The sequence below is a fragment of the Ambystoma mexicanum genome, chromosome 9, assembly GCF_040938575.1.
Source record: "Ambystoma mexicanum isolate Mex_15411 chromosome 9, UKY_AmexF1_1, whole genome shotgun sequence".
Classification (NCBI taxonomy): domain Eukaryota; kingdom Metazoa; phylum Chordata; class Amphibia; order Caudata; family Ambystomatidae; genus Ambystoma; species Ambystoma mexicanum.
Genome location: NC_090931.1, coordinates 1,209,074,112 through 1,209,096,596, shown reverse-complemented (window position 1 = coordinate 1,209,096,596; position 22,485 = coordinate 1,209,074,112). Strand labels below are relative to the sequence as shown.

The window sequence follows — 22,485 nt, the reverse complement described above, 5'->3', positions numbered from 1 at the left end:
GGAGTACCATCGAAATGGCAGAGGCTAGGCAAATGTACAAAAATGTAATTATAGAGAGGAAAGCTTATATGGCCGGAAAAAGATGGGTAGACTTGGAAAGGGCTGCAGCATCGCGAAACTCTAAACTTTATTGGAAGGCGATTGCTGCTAGCCTGAGCAATAACCCATCTTTTGATCAAGATAAAGATATGGAAATTTCAGCTCCAAAATGATTTGAAACTTGTTCAAGCTTATGTAACCCTATAAGCAATACCTCCCATCCCCGGGTTGTGCATACCAGCTTCCATGGTTATAGGGAAAGCATACACCCGGAGTTCTGATGACAGTCTAACACTATCTGTGTGAGACCTTGAAATTGCACTAAAGCACATGGCCAACAGGAAATCAGTAGTCCCAGATTTGGTTCCAATTGAGCTCTTCAAATGTGAACGCTCGATCTGGTTGCACATTTTTATAAGAATATTTAATATTTTAATGCATCATAAGCTCATTCCTTGTAGTTGGAACCAGGCAACTATACCCCAATCTTTGAGAATCTTGGCAGATCCAGCATGCTAATGCTCGATCTCTTTAATCGATACTACGCCCAAGTGGTTCGGTTGGTTTTATATGGAAAAATCATGGAATGAGTCGACGACAAAGCTATCCTCTCAGATATTCAATATAGCTTCCGTAGGGACATAGGAAGCATTGGCCAGATCCTAAACCTGGAGAAGTATGTTAATGGCTAGGGGATTCCAATTTACATAGCTTTTATGGGTTTAAGTACTGCCTTTGTGTAAATCATGGGAAATTATGGGCATCCTTGCAGGATCTCGACATGCCGTCCTCAATGTTGGATTTATTGGTTGAAACGAACAACAACCTGTCAGTCAGAGTAAGTCTTAATAGTTTAGGCCAACTGACAGATCCAATCAGTTCAAAACGAGGTGTCAGACAAGGTTGCGTGTTAGCGCCATAACTTTTACACTTGTATATAAATTCACTATTCCACATTGGTTGACTCATCCAGTGATGTTCCCAAAATGGGTGGGAGGTGTATTTTGGTAATTATGTAAATGGATGATGCCGTCCTCATGCCAAAACGGAACAGGCCCTTCAATCATTGGTAATGGGTTTTAATGAGTATATAATGGCAAGAGACCTAAACATTTATATAAAGGCATCTAAATCTATGTGTATTGGTATCACTAAAAGAACACATTGCGAAATAAGGATAGAGGGATTTAGTTTGGAATGGGTCGGCACGTTCTGTTATTTTGGTGTTAATATATCGAAAAGGGCTAAAGTGACATATGCATATTAAAACCCAAGCAAATTAACTTCCTCAAATACACGGCTAAATAATATGATTTGGGCATAAATGTAGGGGTCTTTCAATGGACCACGCCATACAGATCTTTAGAACAAAGTCCTTACCAGAGGCTAGGTATGGCACAGCAGCCTGGGGGTAGCAGCGGCCCGACCTTCTCCAAGAGAATAACTTTCTTACAGCAATTATGGGAGTAAATCAGGGCTATTTGATACATCAAAAGTGTAGTTTGACGAACAGGGCGGACCTTATCCAGCTACAGCCTGTGATATAGTGGAGACCTTTGTGGGGTAACCCAAGCGTGACTCTAACTGGGCTGTTAATCAGTGATATTTTGGGCTCAGACGAGCATCATAGGTCCACTTGGTTAAAATATGCACAAACTACACTAAGTTCCCGTTGTCTGCCAGAATATTTCTGCCTTAAAATAGGCAGGAACAAAGAAGACTTAATACTAGTGGCGAAGGCCTTTTTGGCTTTTAAACACATTCAAGAGAGGATTCTAAGCGGCATAAGATGAGCGCTTTTGGCTACCTTGGAATTAGGTCATTGGTCGGTCCCCCTAGCTACATTTATTGGTTTAGTGATCCTGTTGAGGGGGAGAGCAAACCTGCTCTTCGTGAAAGGCACTGCTCTTACACGGGACAAAAGCCATCAAGGAGTGGGCAGATGCTTTTGTGATTGGCGTGATATGGATGACTTGGTGTATTTCCTATTAGTATGCCCTATTGATCTGAATCTGAGGCGCAGATATCTCTGTCCAATCCTAGGAGGTTGGGGGACAAGACCCTTATCTGCAGCTTTTAATAAGATTTCATCACTTCAAGGCGTAAATTGTGCACTTAATCTCTATACTTTCATCGAACGTGCGCGGGAACTGAGAGTTCATGTATTACAATGTAAGCAGTTTTAATTGGAATTTTAGTCTCAGTGGTACTATTTTAATTTTTTTATTTGTGTTTTTGGTTAGAAGGAAACCGTACACACTTACCCGACATGATTATATTAATTTTTTTAAAGACATAAATTCATCAGATTTTATATCAATATCAAATGAGGAAGCGCAACAAAACATTACTAAAATACAACATATAATTCATCATAGTATCCATTTCACAAATATACAACACCTTAACAAGACCCTTAGGTCATTTAAATTCAGATTGAAATCACATCCTAAAATGGGGGGATTTCTCCTTTAAGACTTGTCTATTTCATAACAAATGCATCTAATAAGCGTTATGAGTGCCCCTACAATGGAGATGTGTCTACCCTCAGTTAGTCTAGACCACACATTAGAATGAATCACAGTCGAGGTCAAATGTACCAACTTCTCGAAATGGCGAATCCTTTTTTCCAGAAACGCTGGGCATTTCATAATTAAATGGTACAGCGTCTCAGGTTTTGGCAGTTTACAAGGCCTACAAGTTCTCTCATTTTTCTCAATCCCCAAACAAGGCCCTATCACCTCTAGTGTGTGTAGGCAATTCAGCCGGAACATCATATACTCTCCCCTAATTTTTTTAGACGGAAATTGAATTAAATATGCTCGTAAATATACCATATTTGTGTACTGAGCAGCTATTGCTCTATTTAGAAAAAGCTTTGAATGTCCATCTCATGGCAAATTCGGTCCTGTTATCGCTTCTTTATTTTTCCCTTGGACCATCGACTGTCACTCTAGATGTTATCCTCAGCCAAATAGTATTCACATTCAGGTTGCAACTTCAATAAAGTCGGCACGTTACCTTGATCCGGCAGTTCTTTTAATTCACCAAACAAGGCCTTAACCACGCCGTCCATTATTTTATTATTGAGGCCCAGGCATCTACACTGGTACATTTACCACCAGGACTGTAAGCCTATTTCCAGACATATAATACTAATAGGGACAGAACATGGCAGGCCCAGAACTTCCCGCCAGGTGGTCCCGTCCTGACGATCCAACCATTTCCTATTCTTAAATGCGAGAACATCCGAGCACTTCGGGGGTAACCTTAGCGTTAGAAAAGTAAATTAGTGGCAAAAGGGGGTGAGCACACTTTTTCCTCTAAACGATTTTCATTAATGACTTCAAAGAGGCTAACTTGACCTCCATATTTACCATAGTCTGTTTCTTCCTATTCAGGAATGATATTACAAAGCCCAGGTAGGTAAAATGTGTTATTACCTTTATTTTCCTCCCTTTAAATAACACACCTGTTCTTTCACCTTTTTTCTCTGTACTCGCTATTAGTGTTCTAGACCTATCAGGGTTAATCAGCAAACCATTCTGTTCCATATAGGTTGAAACTCTATCTAGGCTACACTGAAGCCCGCAGATGGTGTAGTCTAAAATGATTATATCATCCTCGTAGCCTATATAGCCTACCCTTAAGTTATCAGGCCTGGGGGGTAGTCTAGGATATTGTCGATCTGTTCTCCAAAGGTTTTAAATGTATCAATTAAAAGGTGTGGGGTCAGGAACGCACCCCTGTGTTAGGCCGATGTCCTGCCTAATACTCCCTGAGAGATCTCCTTCTGCATTCAGCGAACCCTTACATTTGTGTCCCTATGGGGCAGCATCAACATATTAAGAAGACCGGGATCCACCTTTCAAGAAGCAGGTTTCCCCCAAAAGTGTATACCTCACCACCCTATCAAATGCTGAGGAAATGTCCAGACTGGCTGTATATAGGAAGCCAGCCTTACCCTGTTGAATGAGGAACAAACACAGATTCAAAAGGAATCCGCTAGCCACCATCCTTATTCCTTACTGGAAGTGCATCTGAAGAACACTCCATCTATTTGTTTCTTCTGCCCATTTTATTAGATCTTTCAATATCAAACCCGCAAGAATCTTTGACGAGATGTCCATCAAGGTAATAGGGCGGTAGCTAAGGGGGGAACCCCAATCTCCACGCTTAAAGATGCGAAGAATGATTCCCTCTCTCCACGAGTGCGGTATAGTTGACAATTTCACAACCTAAGAGAAGAGATTACTCAAAATCTCTGCCACTTTGCCTCCTCATTCCCAGCGTATGTTGCTATCTGGATCGCATCACTCGTGATTATTTGAGCGCACTGCTCAATCCAGGCAGGTCCTATGTATAATTTGCCTGCCTATTTGGCTGGGATCTGTCTGAATTATTCAATACATGCCAGATTCCCCTCACATCTTGTATTGCAATGGACTGCATTATTATTTGGTTGTCTTTTATGTATCAATGTATCGTATCAATTTTCCATGGTTTGGTACACCTTTGTGTATCTGTGGGTGTTATTAAGATGCATGTAATGTGATTTTATTTATTTGTTGATATCTTTTATGGGTCTACTCTGCCTGAAATGAAGAGTTTCTTCTTCTTATGTAAAGGTTTATGATGTATTTCCATGTTGGCTACTATTTAAAGCTAACCTTTTTGAAATCTTCAAGGCCCGCTCTTGGACACTCGCCTCAAGCAGCCTCTAGTTTTTGCATTACCCAGATGAAAATATTTAATTAACAGTTCTTGCTCCTTAATTTCTTTAAATTGAGGTGGGTTTATTTTGATTGTTTTTTTAGTTCTAGCTGATAGTAAGGCATAAATATTGGACTAGAATGGCATTATGGAGTCTGCATTTGTCCTTGGCCTACATCGTATTGGCACCTTGGTGCTGCTTTGGTATGACCGTACACTCTAAGTGCCACGTGAAGCGGCCAGATAGTGTTGGCTCAGAGGTGGCACTTTAGCACAACCATTAGTCTTGACACCAGAAGGAGCCAAGCACATAGATATAGATGCCAAGCTAATCCATGTGGCCATAATCACCCGTACATTCCTGGCTAAAATGCAACTTCAGGGGATCGCTTTGAGCTAGGTTCAGAAACATCAAACTGTGGATTCTTTTGGGGTGCCACTGTTACTTTGAAGCAGTCTTCGGAAAGGTATTGGCTTAATTCCAGCCATAAAATCAGCTTTTGATGTAATAAAAATGTTAACCAAGTGTTCCTTCAGCCACTTGATTTTTAAGTGAGCTGCAGCCATCTTATGTCGATATAATACCATTGCCTAGCAAATGACTACCTTTTCCTACACAAAATCCCAAACTATTGGCTTTGCCAAAGCTTGTTTCAGAGTGCCTTTTTTGTCTGTACAGTGAGGCAAGTGTCTGGTCTTTTCTCGTCTCCCCATGGTTCACGAGGGAATTACTGTAACGTTTCGAACCCCACTGCATTGAGCGATTGTAACAAGCAGGAAAAGCACTTGGCTCAAAAGCGCAAGAAGTGTGTGGGGGGACACTGTGCCAGAGATCCTGGCACGGGCACCATCATTTGTGGGCCATGAACGGTTCTATCGATCTAATCACCATCGCGGGGTCCCGCTAGGATTCAGAGGAACATCCATAAACAGTAAAGCATGGCTGGGTCTTAAAAATATAATTGCTTTTGAAATTGATTAACTCTTCTCTACCTTTTATTTCTCATATCAAGCAGTATTTGTAAAGAGCCACGTTGGCCTTTTCCATTGCTTCTTGGCACTGAATGGTTTGTTTGCTGTAGAGAGTAAGTGCATTCGTGCAAAGCTTTTTCAGTCTTGTGAAGCTGATCCTAGAGGAAATAAGCCCTTGACTGAGGGAATACTCAACTCAACACTGGGTTCCTCCATTGCATATATAATTGTGTTAGGGGAATGGCTGTGAATTTCCTTTTGTGCTTAATCTCACTGTAGTCCTTCTGTCCTCCAGTGTCCAGCTATACACTCGAGTAGGCAGGGGCTCCACAGAGGAACACCCCGGCATTATTCCAGCTTATTAAATGAACTTCAAAACGGCCCCAAATTGGGCACCTTCTGTCCCCGGAAGAAGTACCAGAGCTGGCCTCTGCCATAGCCTCACCGCCCATCCTCTAGCAGCTTTTCCTGCACATAGATGTGCAATCGTTGCATATTACAATCACCTGACACATGGGGCCACTCCATACTGTGAATAGGTATCTGAATAGGTTGAATCTTCTCAGCGCCCTCATTGCCCTCCCCCCACCCAACAGCCCCTGTACATGTCTCTACCCCGTGTGTACTACCATAAGGCACTCAGACATAGGAATGCCCAGACACACACATGTGCGCATGTGCAAATATTCTTATCGAAGTTCTTCTTGCTGTCCAAATAAATCCAAATAAATGCGGGGTTATCGTCATGTGTAGTTTGGTTTTCAGAGGTAGTTTGTGAGTACTGGCGAGTATTGCAGATCTGCACAATCTGGGCATTTCATACTCACAGCACACTGGAGCCACTGCTTTAATGTTGCTATTTCAGGCTTCCTGGTCGAGCATCGTACTATATTCACCCAAGAGGGCCGGCGTCGCTTTTAACATGTGTCCTTTAAGTCATGCAGAGTGGCTTAGCAGTGATCTGCTAACACTGGTAGCATTTACTGAGAAAAGAAAGAGGGTTTACAATGGTGAAGTCCCATTGAACACATCTTTGTAAATCAGGCTTTAGGCCCACGCTCGATGGTGCTTAGCGTGCAATTTGTATTTATTTTACCTTTAAGAGTGCTAACCACCACCAGGAGGGTAATACTTACAATTTTCTTTGATGTGCCAAATTAATAGGTATTCAATTTATACTTCTTTGTAATAACATGACTACCTTCTGGACTACCCAGATGTTTGAAATAAAATGGCTATGCTAGCTCAGCAAACCTTTCAGCTCTTCGCATTAATGTTACCACCTTACCGTGAAGACCCCAAGCCTAACAACCTAGTGCTACATACATTATTCTGTTGGATCATTACCCAGCATTTCTGGACACTAAATATTATCTTTTTTTTTCCTGCTCATTCCTGCACCTACAAGTCCCTCAAATATACGACCTGCGACTTTCTCTTGTTCCACCCCATGCATTTCTTTGTGTCCTTCGTTCCCTGCTCTTGGTCCGAAGGTAAAGGACCTGCCATTGCAGGGATTCCGGGTTTGGAGGGTTGGGGGGAGTGTACTAGGGGATGCCATCAGGAACCAGATTCCCTGTGGGGGGGCGGCCGGTTTCACATTCTTGGGATTGACGGGGTCAGGGTGTGCAGCAGTGCAAGGATCCCACCATAAAGGGAGAGGTCAAAGGGTGAGGAGTGCCCTGTTCACTGCATCACCCTGTGGGAGAGATCCTCGCTGCTACGCTCCTGCCGCCTTGGACAGAGACACCACAGCTGACAACCTCTTAATTTTTTCATGGCCCCACCCGGTTCTCCTACTCGCTGTGCCTGTCGCATCTGCAACGCCATCCTTGGGGGGAGGATTTTTCAAGAAGGATGACAGTAGCGTGTTGTCCTCGGCCCGGGGAGGTGCATGTGGAGGTACCGGGAGGATAGCTCAGGGGCAACACGCTCGTCTTTGAAGAAAGACGATGTGGAGCAACACAGGTTTGATCCCCAGGTCCACACTTAGAAACCTCTGGGTATTAAGCACATTATAAATAACCAATTATAAGGGGGACAGCTGGGAGTAGGTGGGGGAGTGTCTGTGAGGTCATGCAGTTTGTCTCTGCCCCGGCGGGTGTTGGAGGGCAGCGTGGGGATTCCTGGTAGTGTTTTGGGGAGGGATCTGTGAGCGAGAGTGGGGGCAGAAATGGTGCTTACTTGTCCAGAGGCTTCTGAAGTCTGCTTCGGAGCACTGCATGTTGAACTTGTAGAGAAGCAGGTGGACACCTTCTCCCTGTTCTCCACCCCCTTAGTACCATCCTATTGGAATGACAGCCAAAGAGCCACAATTGGGAACCCATGTATGAATCCTTGCAATATTCCTGTACCACGTCGAGTATATGAGAGACGGTATGCACTCAGGCAACCATTTAGAGTCTACCCACAAGCTGACATAGTGGAGAAAGTTCCCAACAAGATTGTCCTTTGCCGAGCTGTCAAAATGCAGCCATGAACCAAATGGATGAATGTTAAAACAAAGTCTGACGACAGAAAAAGAATGTAATAAAGACGCTATAAGAACCTATGCTGAAACAATATGAAAATACTTAAGGATGATGATGTAACTGAATCACTAAGAAACATGTACCTAATGATACAGTAATCATGAATACAAAAAAGAATGAAGTGACTCACTGGTCAATAAATAAATACGCTGTAACGTAAGGTAGAAAGAACATATAGAAGCTTGCTTATGAAATGTATATATATATATTCAACATTTAAGATGACCATTAGAAGAAGATAGACAACTGCTCATGTCAATCAACCCAGTTACTTCAAAATACGAGCCTAGGATCCTGAAGTGAAAAGACGATTAAGAGGTTGTTTTTCCCTTACAAAATAAAAGGGTACATTGGCCTAAGATGAAGGATGCTATTTTGAGAGATGAAGGCAAAGTACGAAGGGAGTCCAACGAGCAGACCATGTGCGAATGGACATATTTCTCAAGATTAGGAGGAACAAGAACATTTACAGTTACCATGTATTGGACAATTAAAAGTGCATACAGTTTATGTGGGCTAGAGTGAGCAAATCTCTAAAGAGGAGCAACTGCACCCAGTATAATTGAATCAAATATTGTTAAATACACTGTTGTTGAAATGGACAAATTCGTGGTCTCTTAACATGTGACCAAGAGCTAGAAAACAAGGGCCATTCACTAGGCTTGAAACTAAGATAATGCTGTGCCTACACTCCCTTTAATGTTCTGAGACAGTGCAGACTGGCAAGACCAGTCTTCAATCAGAGGACACCGGCATGAGGCCTACCGATGAGAGAGGGAAGATTAATAGGGAAAATAAAGGGGAGCACCTGGGTTTCATTTCAATGTACATGCTTCTAGCGAGCCGAATGTCCAAGGTTGGATTTGGGTTTACCAACCAATCAGAAAAGCCTGCCATGCACTTTTACATACAATATTGCCCGTATTATTCAGCTGCCAAATTCTTTGCTGTAATCAGTGTGCTACGTGTGTAGAAGTAGCTCAGGGCATGTTGTACAGACAAGGGACCGCCAATGGGAGCTTAATACTCATGTATTCTACATGTAGACAAGTTCCCCTAATGCAATCCCACCCCTTGGTAGGTTTTTGTAATATTCCACATAGGATGATGTCATGGATGATACATCTAGCATTATACAAACTAAGTACAACCAAGAAGACATTGTGATCCTGCATGAATCAATTTGATGAATGACGATTTACTCTGCTTTGCTTTATTGAGATAAAAGCAGTATTTTACCATCTTCTTTGAGTATGTCAGGTTATTTGGTCTGAGACATTTTATTGGTAATTCCATCTAGCACAAAGAGGCTTCAAGGTGCTAGAGTACATTTTGTAGCAGTGCGGGTGGTTCAGGTCTAATCGACCTAGAGCCCAGATCCAAATTTCCAGATGATCGATTGTGCGCGCACGAGCCAGACGATCGCAGAATTTTCTGTGGAGAGCGGCGCGTAAAGAATCATGTGATCAACATATGGTCGACCAGTCTCCCTTTGATGATATTCCTATCCTGTTCCTGCAGGTGCCCCACGTATGAAAGGCAAACTGGTTGACTGTGGGAGAGTAGATGCAGAGGGACTACAGATGTAAGTAGACCATTGCACTGCCTCGCGCTGCTGGAGGGATCCTCGTTGCTGCGCTCCTGCCGTCTTGAACTGAGCCACTGCAGCGGACAACCTCTTCATTTTCCCATCCCACCCAGGTGTCATTTAGGGGTCGAGGAGGGTTGTTAGGTGGAGGAGGACCATGTGAACACTTACATCCCCTTCAGAGGACTACGGAGCTGGAATACTGCTGAGGGGAAGGCACAGGGCCCCCTGCCATCGTAATGGGTGTACGGTCACTGGGTGGTGCGGGGGCGTGGATCATGGGGCAGCTAGGGCCGGTAATGTAGGGGCTGCCTCCTGGTATCGGACGCCCCTGGGGCATGGTGGGGGGGTTGGGGCCTTACAACCATGCGTCCCCTTGGGGGTTGGGAGCCATGGACCACTTTATAGGATATGAATTGTAAAAATACGAGGATTTTGTTGTAGAGTGTATTGGTTAGGAATGTCACATTTTTGGTTGGTTGCGTTGTGGCTTTACTGTGTAATAAAATGTGGCCGGAATGGCATCCAAAGTAGTAATGTGCTTGATCTACTCACTCCTCCGCTGGCAGAGCCCATTCTCTTTTGAGTCTCACCTCTGTCAGTTTTCACGCTGGGTCTCCGCTTCGGGCATCGTGCTAATTCAAAGCCCAACAGTGGGGAAGGGCCATGTGTCGGCTAACCCAGCAATAATGATGAAATATGAGCACTAAACATCATCACGCGGGGCACGGTTCCTTTTCTGGTATCGTCGTGTGCCCTACATGCAGGTCAGCGTGCTCATACATGGCATGCATTTTCAGTGGGGAGTATTCCATTGGTGACTTGAATCCACCTCAGGTCACAATTTTCCTAAGAATAACCGGATCTCTTTTTACTACACTCCCAATAGTGTACATCAATGGCATTTAAACACTGCAAATGCTCTGATAGTTTACATGGAAAGCTATTTGACTGAACGGTTACTCTATGGGTCACAGGGAATAACGACTGCTGAAAACCATTTGAGCCATCAAAAGAGCGAGTCGCAGGTGGATTGGCGCCAAATAGGAGATACCCACAGAAGTAATATTTCGTCTGTGCTTTGTTTATCCATCCACACTATTTTCGTCTCGATTTTTCCGGTTGCAGTGCTCCTGTCTGCACTGAGCTCTACTCCTCTGGCGGACTACACATATAACATTGGGTGACTTGTGTCATTCAGACAAGGTGGGTGCACTTTTAATGATGCGATCACTGCAATAAAGTATCTATCATCTTAATTGCGTGTCTACCTTGGCCTGGGCGGTGCTTGATTAATCCAAAGCTTGGAGACTTTGCAAGACAGAATGGCAGCAAGTGCGTTGTTGCAAGCCGATGGGCTCGTTGCTGAGGGGCTGCCTCCCAAAGTGTCCGTTTCTCAGAACGCATGTCTTCAAACTGGATATTTTGAGCCGTGGGTGGAGGGGCAACACTGTTCTGGTATTCAATGTAAAGAACACTTGACTAGAGTGGGAAGTGGGCAGGCGGTAGAAATAGTGCAAAGACGTGCAAACACGGGCCAAGCTTTGGCTGTTAGCAGAAGGTGGTGGGTCTTTCCTACCCAATAAGAAGAGTGCATTATGAACTGAGAGCCGGAGGGGGGCGGGCCATGAAGATGGCAGTTTATCGAAGGAACCTTTGATTGGGAAACGTTCCTCCCACGGAGCCCTCTTTCATTTTCTGTGGGTGCGTATAGCTGGAAGGAAAACTGTGAGGAACCATAAAACATTACAGAGTAACCGCTGGCAATAAGAATGGGTAGGTTCGGTACATGCTTTGAGCCTGGCTTTTACTGAGCCGTTCATTTTGGACACATAAAGGTCCTGGTTTAGATAAACCGTGTGATCTTGGGCAGAAACCTCCATCAACCTGCACCTCAAGCCCCCGCCGTACTTCTGCACTAATAACCTCCAGCTCTGTATGTTTTAGTTCCCATATCTGGGTGAGCAACGGAGTCTTCTCAAAGGACGGGCGGGCCTGCCAGTATCGATGGCGCGCACTTCGGGCACGGGTCGATTGTTTCCAAGCTCCCGAGCCTTGGTTATAAATACAGTTATCGGCATCAGAAGGAGAGGGCAGACGGCGCAGAAGACAAACGCCGCAGAATAAATGCCCATTAAGTGCTTTGCCATATGCTGCCGAGAGGCAGTTCTGTCCAAGGGGGGGCTGTGATCAGCAAGTGGCGGACGTGATGATGGACAGTGCAGGCACCGTCACGCGGTTATTCCCGCAGCATGGGGGTGTCTGCCAAGGCGGACGAAGAAAACAAGTTTATTTCTGCTTGTGTAGGAACATGTCTTACTCACGCGGTCTCTGCCGCTTCCCTTTTTTGTAGTAAGAGCACGGCCCTTTGGCAAGTTAAAGTAAATGCTTTTATTGAAGTACTTGGCAGGTTGTGTTATAAAACCAATTAATTGCTGGCCCAACTCCTTAATTGCACGGTTGCACTTGGGGGCTCTTTCCACGGAACACAAGTTTAAACGGGTCCATGCTGGGCCGTGGGCCACCAGAGAGGTGGGGGCGACGATCAGTGCAATCATTAAACAATGGCATCCATTGCACTGGGACTCGAGGCTGGTCTCCCGGGGGTGGCACTTCCACGCATACCCTATGATGATCACATCAGAACCACCACACACCACATACTCACTCTTCAGTGTAATTACCCAACAGGGCCTCATTGAAGGTGGGGCGCTGAAACTAAAAACAAGTGGTATGTCAAATGTACCCCAATTACCTGTTGGGATTGCATGGGCCAGCTACACCCAATGGGTCATAGAGAGTACCGCATGGAATCCACGTTTCCCAATTCTGTACTTTCCATGTACCCTCTACAATCCCAACCAGTGGTTAGGTGGCTTTTTCAAGAGGCTTTTGAATACCATGTTATTGGTACCATTAGTACAACCATGACTGATGAGATCCCGAGTGGTACTCATTGTGTCAACCACACGAGGATGAAAATCCGTGTCAGATCTGCTGAGATTCGGGCCTGCGGGCTTCCGTTGAATGCTCTGGGAGACAGTGAACCCCCTGATTTACTGTTACTGTATCAGCTTGCATGTAGTCTCATTTTTTACAGCACAGTGCAGTCCACCTCCCGTAGCAGAGATGTCAAGGGTCGAATGGGTATGGACAGTGTCATGTCTTCACGCGTGGCAGTGCTTGGAGACTGGCAATGGCGGGGTGGGTGGAATGTGGGGGGGGGCTGCACGGCCAATCCGCCATTTTTCACCAGAACTGTATTTCACAGCCCCTGATGAAGAAAAACAAGAGGCGATGACACCGTTTGCTATACATTTTTAAAATACCGCAGCCACTTGTGAATTTAGCTGTTGCGTGCAGTGACTTTTGGTTTACCACTCCGCTATTGATATACCCGAGCCACCAGAAAGGGGGATTCGCCCAGTTAACTAAAATCGTCGCTTAACGTGTGCATTCAGCACGTGCTTTCATTGGAAAGACGTTCTGCGTAACCAGCAGCACGAGATGCCAGCAGCACGAGATGCCGTTGCCGTCTTGTCAGCAGAGGCCGGCAGCTGCAGGGTGGGCGACATGAAACCACAGTGCAAAAGTGAAAGGGGCAACTGCAGTGTTGCTCAGAGATTTGCATCACGGCCCAGCACATGGCTGTCCCGCCGACTCCCTCCTGCAAACGACGAGTCATATGTTCTGCCAGATCTTGCCAACACACCCACCCACGCCCGTGGTTCCCAGTCAGAACCCGTGATGCCGTCTCCCAGGCAGAATGAGCTTTCTGTTAGCATGGGGATGTACTAACACAGGTTACATTACAGTTACAAGCAGCACGTCCCTTTTGTGTGTTACAGTCAGTGGATTTCATGTTCAGAGCACTGCAAACATGTTATCATCCCGGGTCAACGGTGAGCCTTCTTTTGAACCTCAGTGGGATAAAAGCCGGGTTCGTGTGTAGCGCTTCGTGCCAGATTGCCCCTTCTTCTCAGAGACCTCTAATACTAGCTGGTGTTATTACTCAATGTATGAAGTGAACCTCGGATGACTGAGTGAACGAATGAGGAGACCTTCCACATATGCAGTAGCGGTTTGCAGCGAACACATAAACAAGTTCCCCATCCAACTGGGCACTTTATCAGATGGTAGCCAGCTACTCGACTTGGAATTAAATCAGGCAGCACGAAAAATAGTTTGGACATATTTTTATTAACAAAACATTATCACAAAGATATTACAGAAACAAACATTCAGCACTGCTTTTTAACAGACTCCAGACTTGAAGATGAGGAGCATTGAGCAGGGAATGAAATAGACTTTGGTTATAAGTGCCATCAGAGCAGACTAGTAAACTATTCCAGCTGTGGTGAGAAGAGAAGGCCCTCGAGGTGGCCTGGGAAGCAGCAGGCGAAGGAGATTGGAAAAGAACACAGAGCAGTGCTGTCTGAGGAGCAGTGCTGTCTGAGGAGCTGGGTAGCGTGTGCAGGCATTATTGCAGTGCATAGCACTAGACAGGATATGCACTGCTGGATGCAGCGTAAAGTCTGGGGGGGGAAAAAACACAACAAACACCTTCTCTGAGACCCAGTCATTGGTCCGCAGGCCCCGCCTAGACCACTAGATCTGCCGACAAATCATATTTATATAAATAAGTTATTACATATTTACAGCCGCAAGTATAAGGTCATGAAGTCCAACTATATACAAAACACTGTACAAGTCAACCAAGTCTCTTTCACTGGGAAGCGGCAATTCCCAGGAAACATTGTCCCATGGATCTGAGATTTGCCGTTAACTGGAGTGGAAACTTGACGACTCCGACTCCGTGGAAACAGACGAGTGCCCTGCTCGCTTTTTGGACAGTATTTTGAGGCTGGAGCCTCTGCTCACCGAGGTGAACGCGTTCTGTGCAGAGGTCTTAAATTTGGCACCCAGGAAGGCATAGAGGATAGGATTCAGGCAGCAGTGGAAAAAGGCCAGGGCCTCAGTGATTGAGATCCACTTGTCCAAGGTGACCTCGAAATCGCAGGTGATATTCTTGATCACGCCCAGCAGAATGAAGGTGTCGATGGTCAGGCAGATGTAGTAGGGCAGCCAGCAGGTGAAGAAGGCAAGGATCAGGATCACCGTGGTCTTCAAGGCTTTGCGCTTTTGTTGGCCTTTGGAATGCGACAGTTTTGAAATGATAATGCAATAGCAGATCAAGATGATCAGACCGGGCAGAACAAAGCCTACGGCAACGTGTAGGAACCTAAACCCAACGGTCCACTGTTCTCTTGTATCATATGGGTAGATATGGTTGCACTGGTAGGTGTTCTCTTCCAAACTAACACTGGCAAAAATAAAGTCGGGCACAGTCAGGAGCACAGCTGGCAGCCACACCCCTGCATAGACCACTTTCTCAGCCAGCAGCTTCCTCGTGCCTTGGCTGTTGGTTGCATGGACGATTGCCAAGTAGCGGTCTAAGCTTATGAAGGCCAAGATCAAGACACTGCTGTAGAGATTGACCGTGTAAATGACGTGGACCGCTTTGCAGAGGAACTCTTTCAAGTACCAGCCGATCACTGCATCGACAGACCAGAAGGGCAGTGTGAAGACGAAGAGAAGGTCGGCCACTGAAAGGTGCAGCCGGTACTTGTCGGTCATGGTCCTTGACTTTTTCTGGTAGCCCATAACAAGGACGACCAGCCCGTTGCCGATGATCCCCATCAGGAAGATGATCGAGTAGATAGTGGGGAGGAAGACCCGGTTGAAATCATTGTTCTTGAAGCACGGCTCCTCGTAATCCATGTCCCCCGAACCCATCAGGTCTGTTGTGTTGTCATCGGGGAAGAAGATGATTTCTTCACTTGAGCCCTGAAAGAAATGAAAGAGTATTAAAAAGGTTTCTTGGAATTCTTAGCTCACACACCCATCAGTGACAATTTTAGTAAAGACTCAAAACATGTCACAAAAGTCATTTGTTCCAACCTCAGCAAGTCATTATTGCAGCACAGATCTATAACTTGTAAGAACGACTGCATGCACTGAAATACTCAAGCTTTACCCCCATGCCTTCTTATGTCTGGCTGTCACGGGGAGATTGCAATCACGGTCCCTTTCTTTAAGTGAATAAAACAAATCCCCTTTTTCAGCGTCTGTAAGACAAGGTTGCCGTTTACCACCTCCAAACGGCTAATCTTTTGCTGTACTGTCCCAGTGTGCACGCCAGGCACCCATGTTGCATCCTGTTTATTTTCAAAAATAAGCAGTCATGTGCATGGTGGTTTCTTAACCGTGTGCCCCTCCCACCTGCCAGGCGCTCTGCTCTATGAGGGGTGGTGATGGCGGGTGAAAGGGGGAAGTGGTTTGCTTCAGAGACCACAGAAGAGGGAGGGAAGGGACCTGATGAAACAGGTCAGGAAACCACCAACGGACAGGCCGGCCACCAATGCATGAAAGTGTAAGTGACGATGCAGCCAGTAGCACGCGCGAACTCTGCGCGTTCAAACTTGGGCCCAGGATATGTGGGCAGGGTGTGCGGGGTTTATCCAATGGCAAGTTTGCCACATTGTTTTCTTCCCAGTGAGTCCGGGGGCACAAACAGGAATAAATCACGGGTTGGGGAACTGACAACCTACCGGGGAGCTCCAGCAACATCAACCTGTGATTGGACAGAAAAGGTGTGCCTGGTCCCTAGGTGGGGGGCAGGGTGCTGGCGACCTTTGCGCGCAGTAGCATGGGGAGGGTGTAATCATTTGCATTTTCCAATTGCCTACTCTAACCAATCAAAATATGAGAATATCGGCAGCTGCACGTGCAGAATAATCGATGCATCGATGGCTTTGACGGGCGTGTGGCACTTGGAACCAACACGCCAAGAGGCCATTAAAGCTCCCGGCTGAAACGGGCTGACCCTGCCAGTGCCGCTAGGGAGTACACTAATATGCTGTTAGGCGCCAATTAATGATAACGGGGTAACGAAGCTGGTGCCCCACTCCAACCCCCCGCCCCCCCCCGGGCCAGGTCTGCCGGATACTAGCAAGAGGTGGACATCCCGGGCCTGATTCACAAAGCGCTATTCCACTAGGTTTAAAAAAAAACGCGTTGTGAACCAGGCCCCAAGCCCCTAACTTCGGCAGTTTGCCAGCCCTGGATTGGGGTAACCGCGTAATACACCAACGTCCCCCCAGGGGTTGCAGCCTCTGTGCATTCCTACATTAAGGGCCGTGTACCGCTTTCTGCCTCGCGTAAAGGGGCGCGCCTGCCCCGCTACAGTTTAGTTGCTGGGAGACAAAGAAATACTCCTCCCCCCCACCCGCCGGTCTGCGAGGGTGGCGCCCGCTCGCCCACCTAGGGAAGAGCAAGGGGGCAAAGGGGCATCTGGCTCACACACGAGTGGGGGCCGGGGGGAGGGCCCTGCAAGCACGACACTGTGGCGCTATTTGGCAAGAGCGGAACACGCAAGAAGTCCCAAAATGCTTCCAAGACACAGGGAATGGAAATCAGCAGGTGACTCGCGAAAGATTCAGGAGGCGATGCGCATGAAGATTGCCCTGCCCTGCCGCCCCCCAGACATGCGCCCCAGCCCAGAGAGCGGCGACTTCCATGGGCACAAGACACCTCTGCCACACCCACAAACAAACCCCAACTCTAATGAAAACACGTGCCCCCAATGTGGCCCACACATGTGCCCCGCTAAGGACGCCCAGCATGCACTTAAAAGCAAAACTCGTTCATCTGCAGGGAGGGCTTCCGATATATTGTGGGGATTCCTCACCGGGCATTTAAAGAGTTGTCTGTCCGTTACTTCTGCGAGGGCATCCCCGCACAGGACAGGTGCCCTCAATGCCCCCCACCCCCGCCCCAACGGCACTAACAATATGCCCTGCCATACAAGCTACGCTACTAAAAAGCAATGAAACAGGCTCTGCCCGGCATTTGCCCAAGTACCGCTTGTTTGACCCCTGCAGCTGGGGAAAAGCGGCGCAGCGAACCAAGGAGATGCCCTCCTAACTGCGAGCCCACAGAAGCGGCGAGAGCAGGCGCAGGGATGCGGGGTTGCACGGCAGTGCACGCACCCCACTCAACTTCAGCGGCGCATGCATCCTTTCGCCCCACACATCGGGGCCCTGCGCAGCCCCCACAGAGGCGTCCGGGAAGGAGAAATGCGCAGAGAGGGCTAGAGAATAAACCAAAAACATGGGAGGCGCAGCAGACACTTGCACACTACACACACAGCAGAAAGCACCAAGCACAAACAATGCCACCACCTGTGGCAGGGGGTAGGTGCTCAGCCCCCACAGAGGCGTCCTGGGAGGAGAAAGGACGCAAGGGGGACACGCGAATAAATCATAATCATGGGAGGCGCCGCATTCACACCAGAAACAACCGGACACGAGTACAGCGGGGACGCCTGGCCCCAATTTGAAGGATACCGGGGCTCGCATGAAACAAAACGAGAAAAAAAAGGCGAAGGTTCCAAATGAAGAACCCCGGATATCTTGGGAGCAGAAACACGTGCATATTAAGACAATAATAACCAGTACGTTCAGCCAGAGCCAGACAATGCGCTGCCAGGTCAAGTTTAGAAAGTTAGCGATAGAGCCGCCTGTGGGGGCATGGGAGGTTGCGCCCAATCCCTTCCCCAGTCCGAGCATTCCGGGAGCTGCGCGCCAACGTCCAATGACCCGCCGGGGCTGGACGGGCGCCGTGGCCGCTCGCGCGCCCGCGCCTGGAGCTGGAGCCGCACTTACTTCGGAGTTGGCCATGCCGGCGCCTGGGGCAGGGCTCTGCAGGGTGCTCTCTCGCTCACTGGCTCCGCGCGCTGTCGCCCGACCTGCTCCGCGTGCTCCGTGTGTGCGTCTCGCGCTGCTGTGAACTTGTGCCCGAGCCCGGGAATTCCGCCCACTTTTAAACAGGGCTGGAGAGCGCAGCGCGCATGCGCCCGCCTGCGGTTCCCAGCCGCGTGCAGGGCATTGACGTCTGCCCGGGGAGTCCCCCGTCCTGGAGCACAATGGCGCGGGCCTTCTGCCCCCCCCCGCCCCCGCTCTTGTTATTATCCTGCAGCTGGCGCACAACAACCCCACCGCCGATAAGAATCAGAAGCAGGGCCGACGCACGCAACACCCAGCCGCTGTGAACGGCGTATTTCAGTGATTGTCCGGCCAGCTGGATGGGTCGGAGCCGGCTATCGGCGTTATTGTGATATTCACACTCTCCCACAGTGACAATAACATGCTGTGTTGTGTCTAGTCCCGCCCTCGCATTCTTATTGCGGTAAATAACAGGTGTTTCCCCCAACTCCATAATAGCACACGGACGCTGAAAAGTAGAGTCGCTGGTATTGACCACGGTGGCGTGCAAGTTTCACACACCATGCCCCATCCAACGCACTGGCTCGCGGGGATATCTTATGCTACTACTAGCTGAAACACCTGTATGCTCAATTGTATGCTATTTGGCACTAGCGCAATTTGTGGTAGTTACCGTCTGATTTTGCTCTCTGCGAATGCGTGACCTTGTCTTGAAATAAAGGGTGCGCACTTTTAATTATTAACCAGGAGACCAGACGTGACGTCAGAATAGACTAAGCACATCGTTCGAGGTAGATTGCTTCGCAGTGTTTTACAAACTTTAGAAATCTTGGTTGATACTTTAATGGCGGCAGAAGGTGGCATCTCCATTATTTTTAATAACGGCGAAAGTGAAATCCGTTACCAGGGACTTCTGTAGTCTGACCTGAACGTCGTGTTACTACCCACGAGGTGACAAGTCAATATGCTGTACAGGTGTAATCACCGTCCTTTGACAACACGGACAGGTGTTAATCAGAGAACCGTTAGAAACAGATACCAGTCCATGCATACATTGAAACACCTGAAGGCCACGGTCTTATATAGTGCCTTTTGCTGAATTCCTGACTTCTAAGCACTGCAATAATAGCAATTGTTAGTTTTATGGTACTCAATTTAGCGACCTTGGAAGGATGAACGGCTGGATGGAACTAGTCAAGGCAGTTTGGCCCCATGTCTGAGGTGAGCACTCAGCAGGTGAGCTATCTACTCCAGAGCAAAGACAACCAATATCAAAGTTGGCCATGAACACGAAGAAACAAAATGGGCCTAATTAACAAGTGTTTTCCAATGGGATTGCGCCATTGTAAAACGTTTTTCGTAAATGAGTCTCTATGTATCCTATTAAATGAATACATTTTGTAATTGTACGTGCAACGCCACCAACATAAAAGACCCACTCCTTTGCGCAGTTCCTCCCTCTTGTCTGTTGTTAGCAGCACAGGTCCTAATGTGGTTAGGCAACTCATTTTGTTTCCATTATGTCCATATTTCACAAGTTTATGTTATTTTATTTTATTGAACAGTAAGGTGCTTTATAAAACAGAATTGGGTTTCAAAGCGCCACAAGGCTAAATGGGCAAGGGAACATGGGAAATAATCACAACCGCAGAACCAGTAATATACGGTTGTGGTCCTACTAGGCTTTGTGGCACACGGACGTGTAAGTACGTATACATAATGCTTGTCGTTTGCAGGGTCTTGGTTCTTGGTATGTGTATACCCAACTAGGGTGACCAGACGTCCCGGTTTTGCCGGGACTGTCCGGGAAATTGGGTGCTCTGGCCCCCTTCTCAAGATTACTTTTCCATTGGAAAAATCAGTGGTCATGGTTTTCGGCAGTAGGTCTTCAGCTGACAGGCAGGAATGCACAATCCCACACAGAAGACATTCTGCATTTTGCAATTTAAGATAGAGATAGTTTGTGATAAATGAATTATAATATGTGTTTATTCGAACAGTAACACTTAAAACCCCTTCTGCTCCAACCACTACTGAAGTGTAGCGCCTGGACAGCCATTGTCGAAAGTTAGTCCTACTTTTCTGTTAATTGCCTTGTCCCAGTTTTTTTTTTTTTTTTTTTAATCTGGTTACACTAACCCAACACAACCCCATTCAGTTAGCGAACATCAGTGCCCACTTTATGATCTGGCACTGCCAGGCGGGGGTGGCCAGAATGAAGGCGCTCTAGTGGCTGTCAATGAAACCAATGAGGATGATGGCATAGAAAGCACAGCACCTGCCCCCACAGGTATCGTGTAATTATTGGTGATTAGTGCAGCACCTAATGCAGACAAGATGCTTCAAGCCGCGTTAAAGGCGGAAGTGGGGAGGTGGAAGCAGGTAATAGAAGGGGGAGGAGGGACATTCATGGTAAAATAATTTGCCGTTCTCCTAGAGAATTGCAGGGAAATCACAGAAACATCAGAAAACAGTTATTATAGAATGGGATTAGGGCTGTTCTGTGGAGCTCACGGCCTCGAAAACTCCACCCAAAGGGCTAGTCCAATCTCATCACAGGTGCAGGTGGGGCTTATCTATCTTGTGCAATACACAAGGAAAACCTTCAATCCATTTCCCACCTCCTTACCCAGCCGTCACCCCCTTACGTTCTACGACGTTCCATGTGCCTCCTGGTGCTGCCGTCCCATCCCGCTAAAGTCTAACCACTTCCCCCGCCCCCACGGGAGCACTGCTATTCGTGTCTCCTAATTTGAAACAACACGCACTTAAAACAGATCCTCGATATTAAATCACAACGGAAGCACAAAGACAGAGCTGGGGAATTCCCCATGTGTGTTGCAGCGCACAGGAACATGGATATCAGGAGGGGAGTAATCCGAACGCAAGGAGACAGAGAGAAATGGAGACCGAATAGAGGTACACGGGATATTCCTAATGTAAGTGCAAAAACAGGGCTGGGGACTAATTAAAGGCCACGGTGATGATGGGTAGACCAAGGACGCAGTCCTAATGTAAGCACATAGGCAAAACTGACGACTAAGGAGTGTCGGTGAACAGTAGTGCATGTAGGCAGTTTAGAAGATACCGTTTGGTTGCAGAGGTCTCTCGCCGCCTCCCCTTCTTTAGTGCACCCTGTTGCACACGGAGAGCGAGTTTTAGTAAACATTACAGAGGTTTGAACTAATAATACATGTGTATGTTGCAAAGCGCGTAAACCCGGCTCTAGGACGCCCCTGTCAGCTCTCCGGCTTTACGGCCTGGCACGCCGGAAGATGAGACCCCCATATGGCGGGCTCTCCTGTCTTGTCCCTGTGTGTGGGTGAATGAATTACAAAGTGTGAAAGGAAGGGGTGGGCGCGGGGGGTGGGGGGGGTGGGTGGGATCCCATCAGCTCCACCGAGGCTGTCTGTGAAGCCACATTCTGCTCTGGCCCCCAACGGGCTTTTCCCAATTATGATTTTTTTTTCCTTTCAAGCCACAGACGGACCGCTTAACAGATGGGCCCGCTGCTACACGGAGGAATATGGCGCATATCCATGCATAATTATGAAGAACGTGTTTCCATTAAAACAGAAATATGCAGCACAAATTAATGTTTTATTACATGCGCCTCTCCCCAAATTAGGAACACAACAAACAAACGGCCTGACGCGGACATAATTTCCAATCCACAAATTTAAGAAACTGGAATAAAAACTACTGCCAACCCTTCTCCTTTTGTACGTGACGAAAGTATGCAAGACCGTTTCCTTACGTTTTCCTGAAGCTTACGTGACATAACATTGCACTCAATTAGCTCAGTCCGACCCATCTGCGGCTTTATCAAGAACTGTTCACTATTGTTAGATAGAAT

The 22,485-nt window shown here is 47.2% G+C and overlaps 1 protein-coding gene across 1 annotated transcript; it reads right to left on the bottom strand.

The window, feature by feature from the left end:
• Nucleotides 1–14,024: 14,024 nt before the first annotated feature.
• CXCR4 (C-X-C motif chemokine receptor 4) lies at nt 14,025–18,721 on the bottom strand. Its single transcript, XM_069616537.1, has 2 exons — nt 18,570–18,721; nt 14,025–15,690 (listed from the first exon to the last, which is right to left on the bottom strand). The coding sequence occupies exons 1-2, from the start codon at nt 18,582–18,584 to the stop codon at nt 14,626–14,628; spliced, it is 1,080 nt and encodes a 359-aa protein (XP_069472638.1). The 5' UTR covers nt 18,585–18,721; the 3' UTR covers nt 14,025–14,625.
• Between the last annotated feature and the right edge of the window lie 3,764 nt (nt 18,722–22,485).